Below are 27867 nucleotides of genomic sequence, written 5' to 3' on the forward strand. Positions count from 1 at the left end.
CTCCACGGGAGGTCTACCACTGTCTACACTGAGGATGCGGTAGGTAAAGTACACCCTTACTATAACACTCTTCATAACAACCTATAATTAACCCAGTCCCTCCAGCACCACCACTACAGCAGGGGCTGATAGTTCCTCCAACACTGCGGCTGCAGCTGATAGCTCCTCCAGCCAGTGCTACAGCAGCGAGGCTGGAGGCAGTGGAGAATTAGCAACTGGGCTGACGGGGCCCATGCCAAGGAGCCGTGGCCAATTGGGAGTAGGGTTGCCAACTTTCTAACCACACAAAGCTTAACACCCTTGCCCCGACCTCTGCCCTTAGGCCCTGACCCTTCTCCGAGGCCCCAAACCCGCTCTCTCCACCCCCTCCCTCTGTCGCTCGCTCTCCCCCACCCTCGCTCACTCACTCATTTTCGCTGGGGCAGGGGGTTGGGGTGCGGGAGTGGGTGAGGGCTCCATCTGGGGGTGTGGGCTCTGCGGTGGAGACAGAAATGAGGGGTTCAGGGTGTAGGAAAGGGGTCCAGCTGGGGCAGGGGTGTGGGCTCTGGGATGAGGGGTTTGTGGTGCAGTAGGTGGCTCTGAGCTGGGGGGTGGAGCCGAGAGGTTTGGAGAGTGGGAGGTGGCTCTGGGCTGAGGCAGGGGGTTGGGATGTTGGAGGGGGTATGGGCTCTGGGCTGGGGGTGCAGGCTCTGGGGTGGGGCCAGAAATTAGGGGCTCAGGCTGTGGGAGGGGCCACCAGGCAGGGGCAGGGGGTTGGGGTGTGGGCTCTGGGAGGGAGTTTGGGTGCAGGAGGGGTCTCAGGGCTGGGGAAGGGGTTTGGGGCACAGGAGAGGGTTCAGGGTGCAGGCTCCGGGTGACTTACCTCGAGGGGCTCCCAGAAGTGGCAACATGTCCCTTGGCTCCTAAGCAGAGGCACGGCCAGGCGTCTGTGTGCATTGCTTCCACCCACAGGCACTGCCCCTGCAGCTCCCATTGGCCGCAGTTCACGGCCAATGGGAGCTGCGGAGACGGCGCTCAGGGCAGGGGCAGCGCACAGAGCCCCCCTGGCTGCGCCTCTGCCTAGGAGCTGAGGGGCATGCTGCCACTTCTGGGAGCCACACAGAGCCAGGTAGGGAGCCTGCCAGCCCCGTGCCAACTGGACTTTGGTCAGTGGTGCTGACTGGAGCTGCAAGGGTCCCTTTTCGACTGGGCATTCTGGTCAAAAAACAGATGCCTGGTAACCCTAACTGGGGGCTCTGGAAAAATTGGCACCCCCATACCCAACCCTGTTCCCTGGCTCTGCTCGCCTGGGGTGGGAGGGGCTTTGTCATTCCCATACTAAATCCCACCCCCTGCATGTTTTGGCTTGTGGGATGTGGACAGAGCAGGACGGAGCAGCTTTTCCCCTGTGCTCTGGGTCCTGCCTCAGCAGCAGGACACAGCCTTCTGGGTCCTAGTGCCCACCTGTTTCCTCTACAACCGTGAGTGGGGTGGGCAAAGCAATGGAGATGGGGGGAGAAGAGAAGGGGAGAGGAAGGGGGAGGGGATGAGGAAGAGAAGGGGATACGGGAATGGTTAGGGGGAAGCAGGAGCCCAGCATGTAGCATACTCTGGGCAGCAGCAGCCCCAGCAGGGAGGCAACAGCAGCAGCGCCAGAACAGTGACATCACTGCAGCAGCCGATGCCAGAATGGTTGCCAGCAGCAACTGGGGCTCCCCCATTATGCCGTCCTGTCCCCCCCAGCACTTGCAGCCCAGGTACCACTGTAGGCAGAGGAAGAGAGCCAGTGAACCAAGGGGACTGACTTCAGCATGCGTGTGTGTGTGCGTGTGTGCATGGGCATGCTTTGTCCCTCCAAATATAGCAGTCAAACTATGCCTATCGCCCCAGGACTGGAAGAACTTTCACTCCCTGCTGCGGCCTCAGGGCTAGAGGAACTCTCACTCCCCGCTGTGGCCCAGGGCCATGGTGGGTGGGAGGAGACAGAGCTTCTCCAGTCTTGGGGCCACGGGGAGGGGGAGAGAAAGGAGTAAGATTGTGGGGCCAGAGTGCGGGGGCAGAATGGGGCTGACCATGTGTGGAACTGGGCAGGACAGTATGGGGAAAGGGACAGAATGGGGTGGGCGCTGTGGGCAGGGCTGCTGACAGAAGGGTCAGAACAGGGGCAACACTGCAGGCAGAAGGGGGGGCCCACATTTGCGCTGGCAAAACCTTTATCCGCCTCTGGCTGGAGGAGCTTTCAGCCGCCCTCCCACCCATATGCTATGCTGATGATATTCAGCTGTCTGGGGCAGATACTCAGCTAATGTAAATCAGCACAGTTCCACTGAAGTCCATGGAACCTGGACTCTGGTCTGCTTTCCCAATGCCTAACTTAGAGCACTGAAAGAGTTCAACTCAGTTCAGAAAAAGTGGATGTGACATTGTCAGGCAAGGGAAGGCATCTTGAGAAATTGATGGGGTTATAAATTCTCTGTCCTATGCAGAGGTATTCCCACCTCTTGACTCAGATGTCACAATTTCAGGGTATTATTGGACCCATCGCTGCTGCTGAATTCCGAGATAGAAGCAAATCCCTGCAAACACCTTTACAGACGGATTAAAGCTGTTTTGTGTGAATGATTTGTTGTAGTAGGGCTACTAAAAAATTAGTTTTTGTAAAGCATAAAACCCTTATAGAAATCCAGTCATATTGTTTACAGAAAGAATTTTGGACCACTATAAATTAATAAACATATTGCACCAGGGTATAACTTTACAGGAACATTTATACACACAAATCAAGATAACTGAGAGTTAACCCAGATTCTGATCTCACACCATTGCAAGCTGAATGACTCTACTGAATTCAAAGGACTCACTCTGGATTTAAACTCGTGTGAGGGAATTTAAAATCGGGACCTTATTAAATAGAAGATAGAAAAGTATGAGTTAAAATCCACATCCAGCATTCCAGGCTCAGATCTGAATGTTCCTCTTTTATTGATTGAGTTGGTAACATTTAAAAGTGCCAAACTGATCTTTCCCTCAAGGGAGATTTAAAAACAAACAAACAAAAATCCCTTTGTGCTAAAATTTTTATATGACAAGCTTTAGCTTGGAGACATATTTTTTTTTAATTGCAGCATTGCAACTCTCTGGAAACAGAAGCTTCTCAGGAAGTGCTGAGAAATCCTGATGATTGGGGATGGGGAAGGGGGAGAAGGCAAGGGCTTTCTTCCTCAGTGATCTTGCTGTGGATAAGGAAAGTCACCAAGCAATAAGTGAATGTCCCTTTGGAGATTATGAGCGTTCCTTGGGGGGAAGATACCTAGCCATAGCATCCCTAGCCCCACTAATCTCTGATTGATGGAATGGTCCCTTGAGCAACTGGGCATGAATTAGAGAAGCCTTCACGGTACTCTGACTTACTCCAGGGACCAGGCCAGGTCCTATCCTGTCCCAGAATAAAGATGGGTTAAGGTCACTTTTTCGAGCAACACACTAGCAGGTCCTCCAAGGGCTGAGAACCTAGGTCTACTCCTTATGTGGTGCTCATTACCATCGCATCTGCACACCTCTCAATAATTTAAAATGAAATAACTAAGACAGTTTCTTTTGCTTTCTTCACAAAAGATAGGATTAAATTTCTTGATTAGAGTTGGTTGATTATTTGTTTTGTTTTATTTATGTTGTTATGGGAGAAGAGCTTTTGAGAGAAAGCTCAATCAAAGAAATTAGGTTTCCGTTTAATTCTATGAAGTTGCTACTTTCTTAGCTCCTGTGGAATGAATTCCACAAGTTAGGTCCAAGCTCCTATGAAAGTTGAGTCTCTAGCACTGAAAGACATTCCTTCAATTAGCTGGGGCCAATCCCCAGGAGGGTTTTGAATACTAGGACAGAGACACTGACCTGAACTTTATTTATTTAGTAGCAAGTGCAGATAACAGAGCACTGGTGTGATAGGTCCATGGCAACCTATGTTGCTAAGCAGAAAGGCAGCTGCATTTTATACTAGTTGACACTTTTTCAGGATGTGTGGCTTCATTCCTAGATAATACTTAGTTGCTATGATCACTCTTAAAAATCAGAAATGCATGGACCACCATGGCCAAAAGGGTGGGCTGCAGCCTTTAGGCTGGTCACAGATTGAAGTAGTCTTTTTGCCACTATGAACAGTGAGGAGTCCAAAAGACTCCAGGGTTGAAGACTGATTTAACAAACTGAGGGCACATGCCTCAGTGGGGGGTACATTACAGAGAAGGTCAATTCTTCGAGGTATATCCCTCTTCCCAGTAGCATCACCTCCATCTTACTGGAGCTCAGTTTTAATCAGTTGTTGTTTATCTAAGGGCTGATTTAGCTAAGAACACAGCAAGCTGGAAGTTGGTTTTGTTTAGATCTGACACAAAAGAGATGTAGAGACTGGTGTCATCTGAGTACTGGTGTCACTTCAGACCATATTGTCCCCACCAGCTGTCCCCGTGTCCCAGGTTGAATAATACAGGGGAGAGGATTGAGCTTTATGGGACTCTTCAAGTGAGGGCTCTACCCCTGCCAGATGTGCTCGCTCTCCATGTCTGACTCAATTCCACTGGCTGCCAGTTCCTGACTTCCTCCTCGAGCCAGGAACCAGATGTGGGGAGGTGAAAAGTCAGGCCAGGGTAGAGTGAGCCAGCAAATCTTACAGTAAAGAAGGGAGGCAAATTAGGGTCAGTGGCCAAGAGGGATGGACAGACAGGATAAGGCTGGTGAGCTGATCAGTATGGGGTCAGAGAGATAGACCAGGTGAACGTTGCACAGTTTTTGTATCCCTGTGCCATCTCTCAATCTGTGTTTTCATACAAAACTGTCTTATTACACACCATTCTAACTTTGACACCTCCTCCCTACCATTCACCACTGAAGGGATAAGGACCTCAAACAGGATAGGACATAATGTCCACTCTAAAGGCCTGATCCTCAAAGGTGTTGAGCATCCACAACTCTCAGTGATGTCAACAGAAGCTGTGGATGTCCATTCTTGCTCAGGAGAAGGCCATACATGTGAGGCAGACTAAATGCAAACTTCCTGTTCTTATCATTTGGATTTGAGCGTCAAATTCACACCACACAGTGGTGAAAAATACCACTGTCAAATGGGTCCACCATCACACAAAATGTACAAAAGCAGTGAAAAACAATTGTAACATACACACTAGAGGTGATTTTACTGTTCACTTGGAATTGCAATACAAATATTTTGAAATAAAGAAAACAAAATGACCCTATCAATTCTAATACATAAAAATGAATGAATACTAGCTAAATTGGCTCAATTTTCTCAAGAACATTTTTATTATAAAAGTATAAAACAATTTTCTTAAGACAAAATTTTAAAAAACCTATTTTCTGTTAGCTTACCTGGAATACCTTGGCGAGGAGAATTCTTATTCAACTGGGTGGCTTTTTTAGGTTTTGTTTTGCTTTTTGTTTTTGTTTCACTTTGTTTTGTTCTTTTTTTGCAAACAAGTAGTCTTCAGTGTTTTTACAGCAGTGGCTACTACAGAAACTATATCTCTTGCACTTCTTATCTTGGAGGGTGGACAAAATGAACAAACTGAAAATAATACTACAATGAACAGTAAATGATTAAAGGTTTATAATACAAAAAATAGTGTAAAAAGGAAGACAAGTTTAAATATTGTTGTGTAAGAAAGGGATGAAAACAACACAAGGATGAGAATAAGTAAAATGATAGGCTGGAACATCTGGGAAAGTAAATACAAAGACACAGAGAACGGTTAATTAATAAAAAGGAAAGCTCAACATTTCAACAGAATAAGCAGTGAAGCAGGGTCTAATCCTGTAAAGGTGCTGTGCTGAACTCCCACTGGCTTCAGTGGGAGGTCTGCATGCAGAATGCCTGCAGGGCTATGCCCCCAAATTACTGATTTAAATACCATATTTGTTTGTTTGTTTAGAAAATACTAAGTTATCAATTACACTTACGCAGTGTGAGCCCATCCTTCAAATGCTCCATGCACAGGTCTCCTTTTAAATTAATGGGAGTTTCTACTGTGCAGAGCAATTGGCTAGGTGGCAGAACTGTTGAAAAGGATCTGGGGTTTATAGTTAAGGTGACCAGACAGCAAGTGTGAAAAATTGGGACAGAGGGTGTGTGTGTGAGGGTAATAGAAGTCTATATAAGAAAAAGACCCAAAAATCGGGACTGTGCCTATAAAATCGGGACATCTGGTCACCCTATTTATAGTGGATCACAAATTGAATATGAGTCAACAGAGTGATGCAGCTGTGACTAAAGCTAACAACATTCTTGGGTGTATTAACAGGAGTGCTGGATGTAAGTCATGGATGTAAGTCTCACTCTATTCGGCACTGGTGAGGCTTCAGCTGGAGTACTGTGACCAGTTCTTGGCGCCACCCTTTCAGAAAGATGTGGACAAACTGGAGAGTGTCCAGAGGAGAACAACATAAACAATAAAAGGTTTAGAAACTGACCTTTGAGGAAAGGATAAAAAAACTGGGGATGTTTCATCTTGAGAAAAGAAGACCGGGGGAGGAGGGACCTGATAACATACTTTAAATATGTTAAGGGCTGTTATAAAGGGGACCATGATCAATTATTCTCCACATCCACTGATGGTAGAATGAGAAGTAATAGGCTTAATCTGAAGCAAGGGAGATTTAGGTTAGATATCAGGAAAAAAATTCTATCTATAAGGGTAGTTAAGCTCTGGAATAGGCATCCAAGGGAGGTTGTGGGATCCCCATCATTGAATTTTTTAAAGAACAGGTTGGACAAACACCTGTCAGCAATGTTCTAGGTTTACTTGGTCCTGCCTTAGTGCAGGGGGTTGGACTTAACTCTTTGAAGTCCCTTCCGGCCCTACAATTTTATGATTCTATGATTATAAATGCCAGATCGGGCCCATAATCTGCATGAGAATATGGTATAATGTCTTTTCCTTTTGTTAAAAGATGCAATGCACCCTGTCACACTTATAGCAATTGACTGTGTCTGTGACTTTCTGATACAAGGGAACAAACAATCATATTAATCAACATATGAGTAAGAAATAATAGCTTTCAGCTTTACCTGGCAACAATTCTGACTGTAGGGCTAAAAGTACTATACAACGTTAATATAACCTAATATGAGACTTACTACGAAGTCTGGAGAAGTTTAGGACCAATAGCAACATTTGAAGTGATTCATGTTAAGATAAGGGTAATTAAATATTATTCTTCAGGGCATAAGATGATATTCACAGGGGTCAGGAAGGCATTATCTCCCTGAATTCAGCATGGCACAACACTGCATGTAGTATGGAGTTTTGTTGTTTTTTGTTTCTTTTCCTTGCACTGCAGCATAGGCTTGAGTCACTCTAGATGCCATATACCATACTTCATTAACCATCTGATCTGTTCAAACACTTGCTATATTCTATTCTACAGTTGGTTTTTGGTCATCACCCAGATTACACTTCTATTTCAGTCCCTCAGGCCAAAGAACATTTGTGCACTGACATTATTGGTGATGTCAGAAGAACTCTGGCAAACACTGCTGCAAAGCAAGAATCTTGTGTCTCCCACAATAATAGTAGCTACAGTATTTTGTTTATTTATTTTTTAATGTTGAGGAGCCCGGTTCTACAAACCCTTCCTTATGTGAATAGTCATTACTCACATGAGTAGCCCCATTGACTCCAGTAGGAGGATCAAGTCCTATGTGATGGACTGGGGGATTTAAAATTAAATCATAGATATTTTGGAACCAGAGACTTTGCTCATCAGATTATAATAATTTTAATGCATTGTAGAGAAAATTAAAGGCTTAAACTATTTGGCAGTGTCTTTTTACCTCTAGGCTGTAATAAGTAAAAAACTACCTGACTCACTGACAAAGGTTCATCTGCACTTCGGTCATCTGACGACTTTGGAACTTCTAGTCTGTCGATGAAAGTCTGGAGTTCTTTCCTAAATGCCTTCATCTGTGCATTGATTCGATAAAGAAGCTCATGCTCCCGAATCCTACTGCCATCATCTTCTTCATCCATGAGTCCAAACAGATCCCCATTGGCCACGTAAATTCTTGCCTCTGTTATGATGGTACTTGTATCAGAAATCAGGCGATCTATTGTTTTGCCCAGTCGCTCGGCTTCAGAGCGGATGTCCTTCATCTGCTGCCGATCTGTGAAGCTCTTCTGCCACCCAGTCGGTGTAGGATAAAAAGACCTAGTGGGAGTCAGGCACCGGATATTGCGTACCTCCTCAGAGTCACTTTCCCCTCCAATGGGACCTTCCCTTTTGCGGTGGGGAGGGCGGGAATCATCATCACTTTCTTTTTTCCCTGCATCACTTTCAGCATCACTGTCTCTGGGGCTGCCCCGGATCCCGAGGTGAGAGGCCAAGTCATAGCGCTGCATGTTGGACATTAACACTCTGTTTTCATACTGAAGTTGCATGACTTTGCCACTGAGCTCATTGATTTGCATTCGGGCAGCTTTTAGCTCTTCTTGCAGTGCTTCTGTCTTGGCATTATCATGGTGCCTCGAGCTCTCATGGGTGCCAGACTTGTATTTGTATTTGTTTAGCTCTGTTGTGATGCGCTTGTTTTGTTCCTCCAGGTCAGCCAAGTTTCTCCTCAGCAATTCTGTCTCATCTTCAACTAGCTGCAAATGCTGCCGTAACTCTGAGAGAGATTCGCTCTGTTCCCCCATGAGGGGATTTGCTGTTCCTGAGAAATCATCTCCTCTTAAATCGTCAAGCTCTGCTTTCAGTCCTCTATTTTCTACTTCCAGTTCTACTATTTTCCTTCCAAGGATGTTGGCTTCTTCCTCTACTAATCTCAATCTAAGCTTGAGTTCTGCTTCCCTCGTGGTAGGTGGTCCTCCAGCTTCACCTTTCGGTAAGGGACTGTCTAGATCCCCATAAAATGATCTATATTTTTGAAGCTCATGTTCAAATCTGTCTTTCTCCTTATCAATTTTAGCCATTTTTTTTCTCATAAGGGCAGCTTCTTCTTTAACAAACTGCAACTGGCATTTCAGATCTTCATTGTCCTCCTTAAAAAAAAATGAAAATAATTTTATGTCAACAAAGAGCACCATTTGAAATCAAACACAGCTTTAAATCAAAAGATTAACAATAAAAGCAATATACCATCAGAAGTTAAAATGTAATTATAACAATTATTTTTCTACATCTGAAGATGAGATTAAGACAAAAAAGCCTTCTTTCTTTGCTATGAAAGCCTGAACTGTTCCCAGAAAACATGCGTTTTCAGCACCCTTTCATGAAAGACTAAGATTTTATTGGCTCATGATGTGTGGAAAGTGAAAAGAGAGTGAGAGGATACTTTTTAAGCTTCATACCCAAAAGGCTGAAAAACCAAAATTGAAAGTCAGTTAAATAAGGCAACATATATAGAAAAGAGTCTCAAAGTCTGCAGCCAAAGGGCCAAGTCCCGGAGTCCTGATCAGATAAAAGTCTTGTTGACTTCAATGGGAGTTTTGCCTTTCATCCGGATCCTACAAATTGAACTTCTGAGCCCATGCAGCACCCTACTGCAGTCAATGCACAGGTCCACTTGTACTGTTCTCAGTGCAGGATTGGGTCAGTTGTCAAGACTGCAGATCTGGGCCCAAGATCCCTATATCCCATACAGCAGTATGATATAATACTAAACATCAAAACTAAAAACAAAAACAAAGGGCCAGATCCTCAGTTCATGTAAATTGGTGTAGCTCCACTGAAGCCTCAAGCTGAGGATCTGGGCTGTTATTACCTCAACATACCTCAGTGGGTGTCTGCTGTGACTTTTTTTCTGATTTCTGCAAGTCTTTGCTCCCTCTTCTTTTCAACGACAGCTACAAAAAAGTGAGATACATTGAACATGTCACTAACCATGTATCTAATTCAGTCCCCTTTTCTAATAAATACCAAATCACATACAATTATTTGGACTGCTTCTTCTAATTCCTGTAATATCACAAACAAGGAAAATAATTCTATCTTAAAATAACACAACAGAAATGCTATATAAGGCATTGTAAAATAGTAACCACTCTTGGTTGCCTTTTCAATATTCAGACATCAAATAATAAATGCTTAGAACATCCCCATGAGGCAGGTAACAAACTTATCATTATAACTCATATTGTATAAATGGGTAAACTGAGGCAAGGGGTGACATCCTGGCTTCATTGAAGTCAATGAAGTTCTGCCATTAACGTCAATGGAACTAGGATTTCACCCAGGGAGCTTAAGTGACTTCTGCCCGAGGCCAAAGAAGGAATCAGAAACAGGCAGTTCCCAGTGATCAGGAAATTAGGCCTCCCTGCTTTCATTTAAAAAAAAATTAACACTAGAGTTGGTGAAATAATTTATGAATCACTTATCTGATGAGCTTAGTCCTCTTTTCTGTTCACTGTTTGTTTGCAAACCAATCCTGATGTCTGTGAAAGTATTAATTAGTCACAGGTATTAACCAAATTGTCTAGCTGGCCAATTTTCAAGTAGCAGAGTGTTTGCAAATGGTTCACTATTCACAGAGTAGGATGGGTCACCAAAGTCACATGATATTGTTTTCTTCTGGCTGATCAGATAACTGGAAGCTTTTAAATACAAGAATCATAGAAATGTAGGCCTGGAAGGGACCTCAATAGGTCATCTAGTCCAGTCCCCTGTACTGAGGCAGAACTAAGGTCTGGTCTACACTACATAGTTAGGTCGATGCAAGGCAGCTTACGTCAACCTAACTATGGAAGTGTCTACACTTAAATTTCGCTCCCACCAATGTAACTGCCCCTCTACGTGGACTTAATAACTCCACCTCCATGAGCGAAGCAAAGTCAAGGCTGATGTAGTTAGGTTGATGCAGTATCAGTGTAGACACTGCATCGCTTATGTTGACAGTTACTGGCATCCACAATGCCCCACACTGACAGTACAATACATAAAAGCACTCCTGGTGAGGACGCACACCACTGACACAAGGAGCAAAGTAGACATGCACAAGTGATGTAATTACTGCAGCAGCTGTATGCCAAGGTAAGTTAAGTCAACTTAATTCTGAAGCGCTCACATGGCCTAAGTATTATCTAGACCAGGGGTTCTCAACCTTTTTCTTTCTGAGCCCATTCTCCCCCCCCCCCAACATTCAATAAAAACGCCATGGCCCACCAATGCCACAACTGCTTTTCTGCATATAAAAATCAGGGCCAGCGTTAGTGGATAGCAAGCAGAGCAGTTGCCTGGGGCCCCATGCCACAGGGGCCCCCACAAAGCTACATTGCTTCAGCTTCGGACCTGGGGGGTAGGGCTCAGGGCCCTGAGCTTCAGCCACAGGTGGTAGGGCTTTGACTCAAATTTGTTGCCTCAAATTTTTAACAAACATTAAAGTTATTTTTGGTAGCCAGGATACTAACATTTGAATAACAACAATAACTTGCCTTTATATATTGCCTTTCATTCTGCTCTTCTCAAATTTTAACTATACCCAATGCTCATATTGTCCGCTACTGAAATGAAGCAGCTGTTTAACAGCACACAGCAACACTATATAATTTTATAGCAGAAAGCAACAAAGAATACCACATATACAATTAAAATTGGAGGAGTGATTTGAGTAGTTAGATTGTGCCCAATTGGAATTTGGGTGGGGCACTGGGGTTAACACCCATTCTCCTGTGAAAAGTACCATGGGGAACTTAATGACCACAGGAGGTCAAAACCTCAGTTTTATATCACCTCTGGACATAAGAATGGCCATACTGGGTCAGACCAAAGGTCCATCTAGCCCAGTATCCTGTCTCCCAACAGTGGCCACTGCCAGGTGCCCCAGAGAGAATGAACAGAACAGGTAATCATCGTGTGATCCAAAGCTGACCTCTTCAAAAAACACAGTGCGCCCTAATAACATGTCAGAGCATTGATCCAATATGGACGCTGAAGAGAGAATGTCATCTACTGACTATCAAACACTATATCCTGCAGTCCCTGAATAATAAATTCAATAGGATTTTTCAAAGAGATAGATAGCAATTTAGAATGTCTACGCATACCTGCCATCATTTTATCTTCATATTTCATACTTTTAAAAAACACAGATCCTATTTTCAATGTGTGAAATTATCTACTGCTGCTAACAGATATTTTAATTAATGGAAACTGAACATAAAATAATTAGGGACTGAATAAAAAACACTGGACAAACTAAAAATGTCCTCCCTCTCCATGGAATCAGATTCCTCACGTTATGTTTCTTTGGGCCCCAAATGGAAGGAGAGAAAGACCTTGGGGGAAGCACCTCACGGTGACAAAGAGTCGTGATTTAGGGTCAGGAAGCAAAGAGAGTGTTTTGGGTAAAAGAGGAGATGGGCTGGGATTGAAAGAAGTGAGAGAAAATACAGAAGGGCAAAACAGAAAAAGGAAAAATACATTTAAGAGCAAGGCAAATAAAAAAATAACAAATGGAAAGCTTGGAGCCTGATTTTCAGACTATGACCTCCATTTGGCACATATAAGATTTTATGCATATACCCTATGTATGCACTTTTGGTGCACTAACACCTGACAAGATAGATTATAGATTCTGTCACTTCCATGTGCAGAATTTTCATGTGCAAAATCTATTTGTCCACAATAGTTATGCACATGAATTCCTTTAGGATATATTTCTCTACTTGTCTCCATTCTTTTCCTTTGGCTTGATTACATCACCACAAGATGCAATGCAGCAGCATCCAAATCGCACCCCCAACTGCTTCTCAACTGCAGCAACAGACCTAGCACCAATACTTCAAACCTGGTTTCGAACATTATTGGTCTAAAATGTAATTTTTTTGCTCAAAATTTTTTTCCTCAATAATTTGAAAACTGTACTCAATATTTTTGTGCATTCTTATAGCAAGAACAAAATATTTCCCTAAAACAACAAATATTATTGTTTATAGGGAATTAACAATATGTTTATTGCTAATGAAAATATTAAACCAGTTGAACTTTTTTTTTAACATGCCCCTCAAGATTTTTCAAGTGTACTTTAGCTAAAACGTAGTCAGGGTCTGTTACACAAAACTAACATCATTTAAAAAAATCTACCATTGTATTTAACAATTATGATCCAAAAAGATGACAAACTACATAAATAATTGATTTAGTTTGAAGATGTATTGAGTATACTTTGATTTTTTAAATATGTTTGTCAGACAGGTTTACAATGAAAATTGATTAAGGATATTTCCGGAATACCTGATGAAACAAATTATGTATCTGAAGTGGAAAAGACTGAGATATGGTCTACCAAATGGTGACTACACCAAGGATTTTAGGGAACTCTCCCATAGCGATTAGCAACTCCACCAGAATTAGCAACAGTGGGAGCACTAAACTGGCTGTTAGCATTTCTACAGCCTGTTGAGTAACCCCGCTCAGAGCAAGTCTAGAAGACATGGAGGTAAAACTTCACCACTTTACCAGCGATGAGCAGATGAAGCCAACCACATGAGAAACCACCATAACACAGAGGGATCTTTACCCATGCTCCCATCCTCAGCTAACACAGATGTCATGGCCAGGGAAAAAGGAATGCAGCTGTTGTAATAACTTCTTGGAGCCATTGCAAGTTAGAGCTGGCTTTAAGCTATCTTTGCACTCCCCGATATTGGTGCATCTGTGTACCATGCTGGTCTCTAGGCTGCTCTAATTTGCACTTATTGACCAGCCTCGCACAAAGTTGCCCCAAGTTCAGGGAAATGCAAAGCTGGTTAAAGTCACCTTTGCACCCTTCCCCCAACTCCTGACGTGCTCTGAGCACTTCTTGCCAGACCCTAGGATCTGACCCTGAATAGACATGAGAATTGAAATAATCACTTTACTATCACCTATTTAAAAAAATCAAATGAACAGGTATTAGAAACTGAATGGATCCTCTCCAGGCTGGTGACTGAAAATACATTCTACCCTCAAAATAATATGTTTTTAAATGTCCATTTCATTCCTAAAGTTTATCAGTTTAAAGGGCCACACTCCTAATAAACTATCTCAATCACCATGCTGGGCAACCTGCCAGCAACACACCCAGGGCACTTGCTTTGTCTCTGATGGGCACAAGCATACATATCCTACCAATCCAGTGTTCTGCCCAGCCTACTCCAAGGGCAATGTCCTGTGTACTTCAGTACCTTGCCTGCTCACAAGAATGAAGCAGGGAGGTAGCACAGAGGGATATTAAGAAATGCAAGTGAATATTCATACCCAGGAACTGAACAGAAAGTTGCTAGGTCTGGTTATAGCCCTAACAGCTCTATCAGTGTCCTCTTAATATTAAAAATGGCATATGTTACACTCATTACTGGAGAAGGATATAGAATGCAGGCATCCTTCACCAGGAAGAGATAAATAGATCAATGTACTCATTTAAACTAGTTGAAGCCAATATCCCACTTCAGAAGAAGGGGGCATGGGGTTTCTTCAGCTATTTATATTTTACATGTGCTTTGTTTTAAATTATTTTATTTATCATTTTCAGATTCATTCATGTCTGAATATCATAGTCACCTGTTGATTAAATTGAGAAAATTTCAAAAGGAGAAAATATACAGCAAAATTTACAATCTATCTAACAAAGCCCTCAGAACATTTTGGGCCAGTCACACAAACAGGTAAAGCATCACTCATAAAATAAGCAAAGATAGTAGACACGTAAAAAAAATCTATCGTTAGTGTGAAATGAAATAGTACACCAACACCAGCATACTTTCATTTGCATTTTTATCTGCTTTTTCACAAACTGATGCAAAAACTCAGAGAAATGAGACATGAAAGTCAGCTTTACCAACCTCTGTACATGTGCTAGCCATGCAGCATACCCAATTCTGATTTCTGTTGCTTGTGACTATGCACTTTCTGATCAAGCAGAGTTCAGCACAGTAGTGAAAGCGAAGTGTTCTTTCCTTTAAGAGGCTAAACCCCTTGTAACTGACCACCAAACCTTTCAACTGATCAAGAACTGGTGATTAAATTCAAAGAAAGATACATCTAACCATACTCAACTGAACCAGATTAAGGTTGAAGGTCACCACACAGTCCCCTAATCCTGGAGTGCACAGCCGAACTTCAGAGTGCAGTGACTCCTTTGAAATGAAATGCCTGGCTCAGGGCACTTGGTAGAACAGAGACTATGGTAAACTTGTTTCCTTGTGCTCTCCCAGTCTGTCTGTTGTATCTACCTGTTGTCTCTTGTCTTAAAGCATAAGATCTGTGGGACAGAGACTATCTTTTTATCCTGTGTTTGTATTCTGCCTATCAAACCCATTGTGCAGGATGAATACAGCCTCAGAGATGCACAATGCTGCTTTGTCAAAAACTACACAAGGTGGCTGGTTGGTGAATTTATGTAGTTATAGACCCACTGACCTTGCAGCGACTCAAAAAGAACCATCTGTGTTATATTTGTATAGCACTAAGAAGCCTCAGCCCACATTGGGGCCTTTGGACACTATCATGACACAAATACATACATAATAAAATACAATAATACATACATTAATAAATCATTAATAATAGGAAAGAGGAAGCCCCAGGAAGCTGTGTTCCATGGCTTCCTACAACACACACAGACACACAAAGTAGAACTGCCTGAGATCCACCATGTTCAGGGCCAATTGGAGATCAGGCAGATCTGTAGATAGATCTTACAGTTGTCTGCAGACTTCTGCACAAGAAGGCCAGTAGAGCTGAATCCTCCAATGCCAGCAATTGGATCTAGATAATTTTCCACCAACCGAAAAAATATGAAATAGAGAGAGACTTTGAAGGAGGGGCTTTTCATCAGTTTTGTTTGCTCCCTTTATTTGCTTCTCTTCATTTTCTGTTCCAAGTTGGGAGTCTAATGAAGGCATAGTCTGTTGAACTTCAAGCCACAGTACTTCTCAGGCCTGACAGCACCTCCTAGATAGGTCTGGATATGAATCCTTGCCTGCTCACCAGATCCTGTCCCTGCTGGTCCTGACAGCTGGACAGAGGGGAACTCCTTATCATGTAGGAATTGGAAAGAAGTGGACCTCACCTCTTGATTCAACCTTCCACACTGTGCACATAGGGACTACAAGGGGACACTGCTTGCCTATGGAAAGAGCCATCTCTTTCCTGAATTGACAACAATCACCACCCACCTGTTGCCTGATCCTAAGGAGGGGCTGGCTGTTTCTTTTTCTTCCTGTCTTCTCTGCTGTCTGTGTTTGGTTTTGAGGGCACTGATTTGGCAAAACGAACAGCTAGGAGTATTTTCCATCATAAAACAAAAGGGAATAAAACAAGCTGGTTTTGTAACGTGCAATTTCCCCCACATGTTTAAGCTAATCAAGACAGTGCGTCAGACTCTCCAGAGCATAGTAGGCAGTTTGTCCTGCTGCATCAGTGTAATCCTGCCACTATCCAATAAAGTCATTGCAGTGGAAAACAGAGGTTGGCAGCTGCTGGCACAGTGAGTTCAGGGGGCATGGTACAGGAAAACAAAGTACTGTCAGGTGCAAAAAGATGTCACACTGATCCTCACCTTCCTGCCTGGTGCAAAACAGATGCATATTAGCAGTGGTACTTTCAGCCTTAAGGATAATCTAAGATACCATGTAAAGGGCTCCCCTAACTATGAATGTGAAAAGCTCATTTTGACAATAGGCAGCTCAGTGTAGAGATCTTGCTCACTGGTAATGCATTACAAACCTAGATACCCTAAGCAATCATCTGGCTTCTCACCTATTACCACAAAGGTCACTGAAAAAGCAGATCACTTGCAAAATAGTCCAGTAGCACTCATCAAAATATCTCTCTCCACATTACCGGTGATCTGCCTTAGAGTGATACAATGTATGCAAAGGCAGACACATGGTACAGGCTAAGTCTATATACAGTACACTATTTTAATGTGGAATTAGGAACAGACACATGTAATAGGGTACCTGGCAGAACCTGAATACTGCAGGAAAAAAAAGGGGGGCTTTGGAATGCAGTGTGTTCAAACTTGAAACTAAAGGATGGGTCTGATATCAGACTACATTGCCAACTCACCATTTCCATCAAATCTCCACAGAGAGTTCCTGATTATGTAGCACTGCCATGCATACCGTGTAGAGAAAGTAGTCACTCCTAAAATGGAATTCACTGTGGAGACTTTGTGGACTAGTAGGAGTGTTCTTGTATGGCATATCCATTCCTTTCTGGGCTTATTTACAGTTACTGGCCAGGATGCAAAGGCATGTTTGATGCCTCACCTTCTATCCCAAGTGTCCGGATGCTCTATAGTTCAGTATACAGTTATGACTAGCCATTCTAATGAGAGAGGGATCCCAGGTGCTCTCCCAACAACATAGCTACTGCATATGTGACATAGCTGCATCATAGCTAGACCAGTATCACTACGACACTGATAGGCTGGGGCCCGACTTAGGGAGACACCAAACAGACAGCGTATCTGAGCCGGTAATTGTGAGTAAGAACTGAAACCAACGATAGACAAGATTCAGAATTGTGCTGCTACCAAAGCATTGCATCCTCCATAATGTACTGTACATTAAATAGCAGTCATGTTATTTTACTTGTTGGGTCGAAGAAGTTCCATAGTAGAGCTGTTTGTAGCAAGAGGTGGTCAGGTCTGAGAAAATGCATGCCATCTGTACTCCTTCTACAGGCTCTTCTTGTAAATTCTTTTTTGTATACTCAGTTTTTTCAAAAATCATCAATAGACCAGGTTTGAATGCTCACCACTTGCTGATGAGAACCAGCTTGTGTTCATGCAACTTTGTTTATTCCACCACAGTAGAGACTGCAGCACAGCATGCATACAATACTCATAAGTACTCTGACCACAACATAAATTACAGATCACTGTGAAAGCACATGCAAGTGCATACTGATGCAAAGTACATCATGTTAACTTGCCTGCGCTAAATAATTCCCTCTTCTGCGTAAAAAAAGTACACAGATATGCAATAGCCGGCCTAGACAATAGCAGATGTACCAAGACAACCAGAGAAAGAGCTTAGCACAAAACATATGAGCTATCCCTGGTCACTTCACTCCTAATGTGGTCACCATACAACTGCTACTTCTCACTGTAGATGGTGCACTATAAGGGAAACCCATTAGTGGTCAACCAACATGGTCTGATGATGTGCCTGTCACATCACTGGACTTGGGTTTCCCACCCCTCAGGGAAAATCCTGCAACCCTCTATGGAACTGTATCAAGATCCTTACACCCAACTTTGATGCTGAGGCTCAATGGAGAGTCACATGGAGCACTTTGACCACTCAAAACAAACAGCTCATTGTTGATCCTGTTGAGGAACCACCAGGTTTTGTGTCGGAAAGACAGGTGCAGATTGAATCGCATCAGGACATCTCATGGGAGATGTGAACAAACCCTCTTCAAATGGAAAATGAGGCAAACCCTTGTATGTGACTGTGGTCACCAGGCACAAACCATAGAGCACATCACATCTGAATGTCCCCTTCATTCTTTTGCTGGGGGCCTGAAGGTAATGTGCTGGCTATCAAACTTAGATATAAATTTGTAGTTGCTGCTATCTACCCAAGCCATACAAAAGAAGAAGTTCAAAACAGAGCCTAGCACATTGCCACTAGTGCACTGTCTCTAATAAATCACTTAACTGGAAATCCAAACTGCTAGTACCAGTCAAAATTAAAAAGGTTTAGTCAAGTCTGTAACACCATATGCTTCTGGTAATTAGGTTGCCATGATGGTCATCATCAGTCACACTCTAGATGTATGCACACCTGTCCCTGTTACAGGCAACAGTGATGGGAGCAGGTGCACAGCGAATATCATCTAAATGAAAGCATTCATCTATGACCTAAACAAGCATCCATAACATGTACTTATCATCCTAAACTGGGTTTAATGTTGAAATAGCTAAATTCATTAATACAATGATACAATTATGATCAAATAAAGCAATATGGAAAGGTTAGCCACAGGTTTCTTTAACATACCTCCATATGTGCTGCCATCACTACTGAAATTTTTCACATAATATATAAAAGCATCTCCACAGAAATAAAGACTTATTTTTTTTAAAATTGGTCTAATAGGCTAAACTTACTTTGTTACTTCTTAACAATGGATGCAGTGTTTGGCACTCTGATTACCTGGATCTGCTAAGACACTGAAAATGTCAGCATTTCTGGTGAATACTGTGACAAGTGGAAAATAAGCCTCTAGCTGGCAATGAACAAACACCAAAAATCCTGCCTGCAGCTTCATACCCCCAACTAGTGTTGATTCCACTCGATTCAGAGTAGAGGTCTGACCAATTACTGATGCAAACCCACAGTATTTCTACACAGCAAAGAAAAATCCACGTCTGGCCCTTGCCAGCTGACTCAGACTCACGGGGCTTCGGCTGCAGGGCTGTTTCATCGTTGTGTAGACTTCTAGGCTTGGGCTGGAGCCTGGAATTCTGCAGGATGGGAGGGTCCCAGAGTTCAGGATCCAGCCCAAAGTTCTACACAGCAATGAAACAGCCCTGCAGCCTGATCCCTGTGAGCCCGAGTTAGCTGACATGGGCAAGCCACGGGTTTTTCTTTGCTGTGTAGACATACCCCCAGTGACTCTACGTAATGTTCAATGACATACACTACAAATACATAATTCAACTGCACATACTCAATCACAATGCCCTAAAAGAAGAAAGGTGGACTGTGTCATGTAGTGCTGCAGTCAGTATCACAAGTACAGTTTACAAATAAAATCAGAAGTGAATGGCAAGTTGCTTAGAAGGTACAGATACCATGCTAGTAATGAATACAGAATCACTACAGAGGTGTATGCATAATTCTGTATAATTATTTATATGCAATATTACACTACAGCGTAATCAGAGAAGCTGTTTTGCATGCAGTATTCACCATTGACACATGTATTATCCATTCTCTTTATACCTCAAGAAAGAAAGAAAGAAAGAAAGCCAGCCAGCCAGCCAGCCAGCCAACATGTAAGATATTTGCTTAAGCTGATTTTTAATTCCTAGCACATTCACACATAAATAGCTACTTCACACAAAACAGTTACTGTGGTTGCAGACCACTTTACAAAAAGCTCAGTGCATTAGGAAAAATGCCATAATGGTAGGATGGTACCAACTTCTACCCGACTCTACATGTTGGCTGTGATCAAGGTTGGCTTGGATAATGTGTCCATAATGACCTCTGCAGTATCTCTGTCTAACAGATATAACCTGCTCCCCGTCCAGAACAGAGGCCTACTTTCGGACAGGTGCAAAATGAGTCATTGACATTGTGGACCACAAAGTACATCCCAACTAAAGAGCCCCAGTATTATAACCAATGTCCTTATCATACTTCACAAACTCTTGTTTTTATTGAGTGCATTGGAAATTAATGCAAATTACATTATCAGTTGTGAGCAACAGAATCTGTGTTAATTCACCTTTGAAAGGGAGATTTTTTTTCAGCAACTACAAAAGAAAGGACTACGATTTCTGCACCAGCCAAAGACTCAAACTGTGATCATAAAGGCGGAGACCCTTGCTAGATTAGCACATTCCACCATGTGTCATTAGTGTTCAGTGTCATTTGGCTGTAGCTTATTGAGAATGAGTGTGTACAGCTATGTTAGGTTCAATCAGCTTACCTCATTTTGCAAGCATTGTGTAACTTACTAATGGAGGTTAGCAACCTAAAAAAGGGTCATTTTGAGGAAGTTACAGATGAGCAAGTTGTTGATCTGTTATACAGTTAACATAATAATTCCTTTATATAGTAATGGTCAGAACTTGGATTAGCTGCCTGCTGCTCATCTGCATTACTGAATGAGGTCCTGCCAATTTCTTTCACCTGATTTTGCATTTGAAATTACACACACATACTCCCAGAAGGAACAAGACATGCCTCACAGCACACATCTGTATTGCGATATGCTTCTTATTCCTAGCACCGTATTGTGATATGCTTCTTATTCCTAGCACTGTTAGCAGGACAAAGCTTACCTCTATAACAGTATATCCTATTTTCCAGCATGGGGCAATGGCAAGCAACCTAGTGTTGTGGTGCTTTTCAGGAGTATGACTAGGAATGCTGGTAGCTTTGACACCCCCACATGCCACCCAAATGGATACCTGAAAAATGCACCGTCAAATTCCATGTGCAAAACAAAGGGAGCTTCAAGGCTTCTTACTTGGGACATGATCACCTCGTTTATTAGCCCCTTGTGCTGTGCCGTTCTATGCTTACTAGAAGCATTGGAGAATCTGGCCTAGCAATGTGTGTTCACTGAAGAGTTGAACTTGAGACCAGGAGAAAGAAGTCTTAAAGACAGCAGTGGCCATGGATACAAGAAATGACATGAAAACCATGACAACAACTCCTTTGATCTGACAGAGTTCGAGTTTTTCGACTGTCAGCGGCAGGTTGCAAACCCTATCTATTTTCCCAGGCTTTTCTTCCGGGGGCAGGGTGCATTGAGAGAGTAAGTTGAACACAGCGGGTTGAGGGGCAAACAGTTTTTAACTATTATTTTTCATGGCCTTGAAGAGATTTTCAGTAAAATAAAGTCTATTTTGAAATGTGTACTCATTCTATAAAACAATGTCTTCGTGTTGAGGAGCAATTTTTGATACATTTGGGAAAAAAAATTACACTGGTGCAGAATTTAACTTTTCCAGATTACCAAAACATTTTTAAAGGAACTATGATCCTCCAGTGAGTGCCCTGGAATCCATACAGGGCCTGCTCCATTGGCTCAGAATGACTGGAGGGTTATTACTAATATTATTTATTTATATTGCAGAAGTGCCTAGAGCTCCCACACTATACAAACATATGACAAAAAGAAGGTCCCTTTGTGAAGGGTTTACAGTCTAAATAGGCAAGGTAAATGTACAGAGAATGTGCTCTGACTCCACTTCAATTATGCCCCCATCAGGTAGGGTGACCAGACAGTAAGTATGAAAACTCGGGATAGGGTGTGAGGGGTAATAGGCACCTATATAGGACAAATCCCCAAATATCGGGACTGTCCCTATAAAATCAGGACATCTGATCACCCTACCATCAGGCCCTCAACACACCTCTATGCTTGGGGTTGGGGGGAGCCGTGGTGTAATGTATGCCACGCAGAGATTCCCCCTTATGTCAAGGGAATCCCTGGTGGCCTTCTTACAGCAGCCCTCTGCCCCTTTGCGTCATTGACGTAGCATGAAGAGGATGGATCTGGCCCTCTCTGTGTTGTTTCTTTGAGGATCTAGACCAGTTCTATAGAAATGTGCCAAAGAAATGTTCTTTGAGACGGTTCTACATAATCCCATAGAGAATGGCCACAAAGGTATGTAATAAACTGAATCAATCAATATGACAAAAAAAATGACAGCGATAACATGGATGAGACAAAAAATTCAGGTCATATTATCTGAGGAGAGTTAAGCAGAGAAAAATCACTCAAATCAGCTGAGCTATGAGCAGGGCCGCCCAGAGGGGGGGGGCAAGAGGGGCAATTTGCCCCAGACCCCGAGCCCCACAGGGGCCCCCACCAGAGTTTTTCGGGGCCCCTGGAGCGGGATCCCTCACTCGCTCCGGGATGCCCGGCAAACTCTTGTGCGGCCGGGCGCAGGAGCTTCTGCCGCTCCTGGTCTTCGCCGGTGGGGGGTCCTTCCGCTCCGGGGCGAAAGGACCCCCCGCTGGCGAATTACCGCCGAAGACGGAGCGGGACCCGCCGCCGAAGTTCAGCTCGGTCTTCGGCAGTAATTCGGCAGCGGGGAGCCCTTCCGTTCCGGGACCCGCCGCCGAAGTGCCCCGAAGACCCGCGGCGGGGCCCCCCTCCGCCGAATTACCGCCGAAGACCAGGCTGCGCTTCGGCAGCGGGTCCCGCTTCGGCGGTAATTCGGAGGCGGGGGGGTCCCCGCCGCGGGTCTTCGGGGCACTTCGGCGGCGGGTCCAGGAACGGAAGGGCCCCCTGCCGCCGAAGACCCCGGGCCCCCGGAATCCTCTGGGCGGCCCTGGCTATGAGAAAGGTAACACAACTGGTGTAGAGCTAGCTAAACTGGGTAGCCCCATTTTCTGACCTGGGCTTCTAAATTAGAGCACCACATTTCTCATTTGAACAGTCAAGTTGGCAACTAGAAGACTAAAGTTTGAGTGCCCAAATATGGAACTGGGAGTGAAAGATTGAAAACTGATCCCCAATGAATCCAAGAAGGGCAACTGAGACTCCTATATAGCTCTATACCTCCTTCTGGGGAGATGTGCTCAGCTCTGTCACAAGCTATCACAATGCCTACAAGAGATTAGCACATGGTAGTTGGTTCAAACTGAAGCCAAGCAAGACTGCAGTGATGCTGGTGGGAAATAAGGATACACTTTAAGGAGCTAGATATATTTTCCTCTGTTTGCTAAGCTAGTACAGTGCCTCGGGGCCTTAATGGAGTCCATCACTAATACTGGATATCGCTATTGGATATTCAAGTGGCAACTATAGCATAAACTATCCTCTTTTTCTTCCAGATTTCTAGGAAATCATATCCTTCCTTTAAGAGGAGGCCCTAGCAACAAAGATGCATGCATTCATTGCCTCCACACTTGACTAATGTGACTCACAGTACCTGGACCTAAAGGTAGTGGCAACATGACAGCTCCAATTTGTGCTGAAAACAGAAGACCAGCTCTCTAGTAGGAAAAATTGCTGAAAACACATGACAGCAATGCTCCTCATCCTTCACTGGCTCCCACTTAACTTCTGGGGTCATTTCAAAGCCTCTTGTCTTAATCTTTGAAGCCCTCAATGCTCAGGGTCAAACTGCACTAAAGACCACTGCACCATTCATGACCCATATAAACAGCTGTGTATACCAGTTTTGCTGCCTCTACTCCTGCACAAAGGAAATGGATTAGATTTACTTCTCTGCCACCTCACTTGGGTCAGTATAATTCATCACTGAGTCAATGATTCTAGTGGACATCAGAAACTCTAGTGATGAGAACAGTGGTTCAAAAGAAAGTTGGTCTTATGCTTAATGCACTGAATTGGGAAGCAGGACATATGTGTTCAGTGCCTTGTTCTGCTACATATTTTCAGTGTGACTCTGCACAAATCACTTACTCTCTCTGTGCCTCAGTTCCCCATCTGTAAAATGGGGATAATAATACTTCCTTTTTTCACTCTTTGTCTGTTTTATCTATTTCGATTGTAAGCTCTCTGGGACAGGTATTGTCTCTTTCTTTTGTACGTTGCCTAATATAAAGAGGCCCTGAACTCAGTTGGGACTTCTCTGCACTATCATTAAATAAATAAATAAATAAATAAATAATATCCACAATCACCACCACTACATGTGGAAACTTGGGGCTGCCCATATCAAGTAAAGAAAAAAAGAATCAGAACAACATTATCCTGGCATTAGGAAGGAAAGAAAGGCAAGCCAGTACAGTATTACTAGGTCTTCCAGTTTAAACAGCTAGCAGCCTTTAATAAGGCAATGCACTGGGGCAATTTTTTTCTGGTGATCACAGGTGACGACAGAATTACTTTTAAAGTATACCATTTCCCTCAGTTTTAAAAGTATCCTACTTATATTATCTTCATTATATTTGCCAATTTGTATTATTTCCTGATAAACAGGCAAAACTGCTAATATAAATTCCTTGTAAACTTGGGGACAATTTGATGACAATACACCAAGCAGCACTTGGGCAGCACTGTCACCCTGAAAAGGTCCTGTTAGCCATTTTTCAAATGAAAATCTCCTTGTAGGAAGGCATATCTTGAGCCTGAAAAAAATATTCCAGTACTATTTTACAAATGGTTTGGAGCCCATATTTTTAATGACCATCAGGCTGTTCAGTTTCCACTTGGATAAACTCAGTTTGCATCACACTGGTATATACTTCTCAACCATTTTTTTTCTGCTTGTGACACATCATTAACATCATTTTCAAAAGACTTAAAGGGAACAGCTACAATATATTTTGTTGTGGGGATTATCTTGTTTTTCAAGACCACAGTTTCCTCATCTTTAAAGCACCTACATGGGGCCAAATTCCGATAACCTAGATCCTAGTGAAATCATTGGGAATATTCACAGAATAAGGTATTAGTTACGGTGACCAAGGGTGTCAGAATCACACCCACAGACTTTGAGCAACATCCATATTCATCATTGTTTTAAAAAGAAAAATATTGGGGGAAGGGCAGTCATGTGAGCCCTGCACATATAGGACTCCAGTGGAAGTCAGTGGCGGGGTCTGTCAGTCTGTATATAGAGTGCTTACAGAACACTAGGTTTGGGGAGCATTTTGGAAATATTTTGCTAAATAAATCCTGGATTTGATTTTGCTTCTCAGACCTTTTGGAAATAAAATATCTTAATTCTGATTTTTAATTAAGCTTTCATAAAAGGCGACAGACCGAGAGCCCCAATAACTGAAATCCTCTAGGTAGGGATATCATTGGTAGATGTTTTGCTATAGACAGACAGACTGAGCCCTCTGTCCCTGGAGCAGACCCAGGAAGAAACTGTGATTGAAAGTATCACAAATCCTCCCCTGCTGCCATCTTGTGCCAGGAACAAGTAAGTTATTAGAACTCCAGAAAGGGTGCAGATGACTTGTTCTAACATGGGCCTGGCCAACTACTCTAGCCAGTGAGCAGAGGAGCAGGGCCAAGTCCCCATCCATTCCCCACCCCTTTTTCCCCCTTCCCTGCCCACCTGCTTGCAGGGTGGTAAACAACTAGAGAGCGGAGGCTGCACTCCCCAAAAGACTTAGACCCAAAATCCAGGTAGGCCAAACAAGGCCATAATCTAACCCATAGTGTTTATTGTTTGGGCGTGGTCTGTTGTATTTAGTTAACAATTGTTAACTATTGGTTCAAGTCTGCCAGCTGGGCTCACATTAAACAGTACGTTACTATGCACATACTCCTCCTGTTCATTGCAGTGGGACTGCCTGCAGTGTTAGAAATACTACTCGGTATGAGCAGAAAGTGGCAGAACCAGACCGAAAGTTGTTAGTATTTTCACAATTGAACATATTCCACATACACTGGTCAGTTTATAAAAATTGACTATATTCCCAAAGACAACTGTGAGAAGTACAGTTCTAAAACAAAATAAAATGAACGCAACCACAGAGCAGATTACAAAATTCTCCACATCAGCTCCACCAAGGCCCATCGAGAAAAATTTGTTTGCTGGGGACCTACTCCCATTTCACCCCAGTTAGAGATGTGTTGGGGGCCCCCCCTGAGCTCAGGGCCCTTGTACAACTATCCTCTCTTTTCCCCCCTCATAAGCCCTGCACTCCACCAATTACACTGGTCACTGCATGGCCACCAGAGGCCTGATGTTGCATTCCTTGTGCACTGAAGTCAACAGGAGATTGCCCAACACCTCTAATGATTAGATCTTGGTTTTACTTGCTTATATCTTTGCCAAACAAACTATTTATGCTGAAGTTTTCCATGCTGTGTGGTGTGCTTTAGGCTGATTTTTTTTTTTAAGTTTCAGCCGAAATGGTTCAGCCATTTCTGATAATAAGGCTAGGAAAAATACATTCTCTTGCCAATATAAAAGAATTTTGGCAACCTTTTCTTTGAGAAGGTCCAGCACACTCATAAGAACATAAGAATGGCTATACTGGGTCAGACCACAAGTCCATCTAGCCCAGTATCCTGTCTTCCGACAGTGGCCAATGCCAGGTGCCCCAGAGGGAATTAACAGAACAGATAATCATCAAGTGATCCATTTCCTGTTGCTCATTCCCAGCTTCTGGCACACAGAGACTAGGGGCGCCATTGATGGACCTATCATCCATGAACTTATCTAATTCATGCTTGGGAGCAAGAACTTGAAATAATGCAGGGAGTGGTCTTTGTGTCAAGAATGTGCCTTTTAGCTGTTCCTGTGGAAATCTGCCCAAATTTGGCCAAATTCTAATAATGCTCTCAAAAACTGTAGTTCTTGCATGCTCAGTAGAAACTTCTTAGAGTTTAGCAGCTAAAATCTCTGAAGATTCCATGGGTGCTGAGCATGTGCCATCCCCTCATAGCTCCTAATGCTGACCAGATTGTACATAAGCCATCCCCACAGCATGGTTACAGGGACAAAGCCTGAATTTCCCTGTATTTGCTGTTGTTGGCTGGTCCAGATCAAAGTGGGGCTGGGCACCAGAACTGAGAACGGGGAACATTTCTCCCCTGTGCTCTCAGTAACTCTTGCCTGCTGGCACACAGACAGCATTGGGGCAGAAAGCCACCCGACTTGAATGCAGAGGGAACGAGAGCTGGAGTAGATAGGAGGGAAGGAAGTAGACTGGGAAAAGGAGCCTGGTGAGAGTGGGACTTGGTGGCGAGGGCAGGGAAAAGAAACTGTGACTGGGAGTTGCAAGAAGGACAGGGACTAGGAGCCGGGATGGAGACTGGGACATGTTGGGCAAGGAACCTGGGGCTGGGACCCAGGAGAGGGGAGGTTGGGAGACAGACTGGGAGACTGGCATTGACTAAGCAAAGAGACTGTGACCTGGGGGAAGGGGAAGCTGGGATTGGGTGCTAGTGAGATAAACAGGGAGCAGAGGAGACTGGGAGCCAGCTGGGGGTGGAGAAAACTGAAGTCAGACTAGGAGCTGCGGGGAACGGGGGAGCCTGAGACTAGGGACCAATAGGAGGAAATGGGGGCAAGGGAGGTGAATCTGACAAAGACCCCAGGTGTAGAGTAGAATTGCGACTGGCTGGGCAAAGGAACTGGTACAATGGGGCAAGGAAGGAGGGTGGAGACTGGGACAAGAAGCCAGGGAGGCAGACTGGATGAGAAGTCCAGGGAGGGAGATGGAGCTAGGGTGACCAGATGTCCCGATTTTATAGGGACAGTCCCAATTT

General features: G+C 43.6%; 1 protein-coding gene across 5 annotated transcripts in view; it reads right to left on the reverse strand.

Moving 5' to 3' along the window:
• The window catches only part of SOGA3 (SOGA family member 3), a 61169-nt gene that overhangs the window by 23899 nt on the left and 9403 nt on the right, over positions 1 to 27867 (reverse strand). For 2 of the 5 annotated variants that reach the window (XM_045009728.1, XM_045009733.1), the window contains exon 1: positions 5362 to 5385. Coding sequence is in view for 1 of the 5 variants with exons in the window: in XM_045009734.1 (XP_044865669.1) it covers positions 5439 to 5531; positions 7851 to 9026; positions 9759 to 9830 (1341 nt within the window). In the remaining 4 variants the exon portion in view is untranslated. Of the gene's footprint in view, positions 1 to 1443; positions 1522 to 5361; positions 5532 to 7850; positions 9027 to 9758; positions 9831 to 27867 lie in introns of those variants that run through there. The other 3 variants (XM_045009734.1, XM_045009731.1, XM_045009735.1) reach the window with 3 other exon arrangements.

The sequence above is a fragment of the Mauremys mutica genome, chromosome 3 (assembly GCF_020497125.1).
Source record: "Mauremys mutica isolate MM-2020 ecotype Southern chromosome 3, ASM2049712v1, whole genome shotgun sequence".
In the NCBI taxonomy this organism is placed as follows: Eukaryota; Metazoa; Chordata; order Testudines; family Geoemydidae; genus Mauremys; species Mauremys mutica.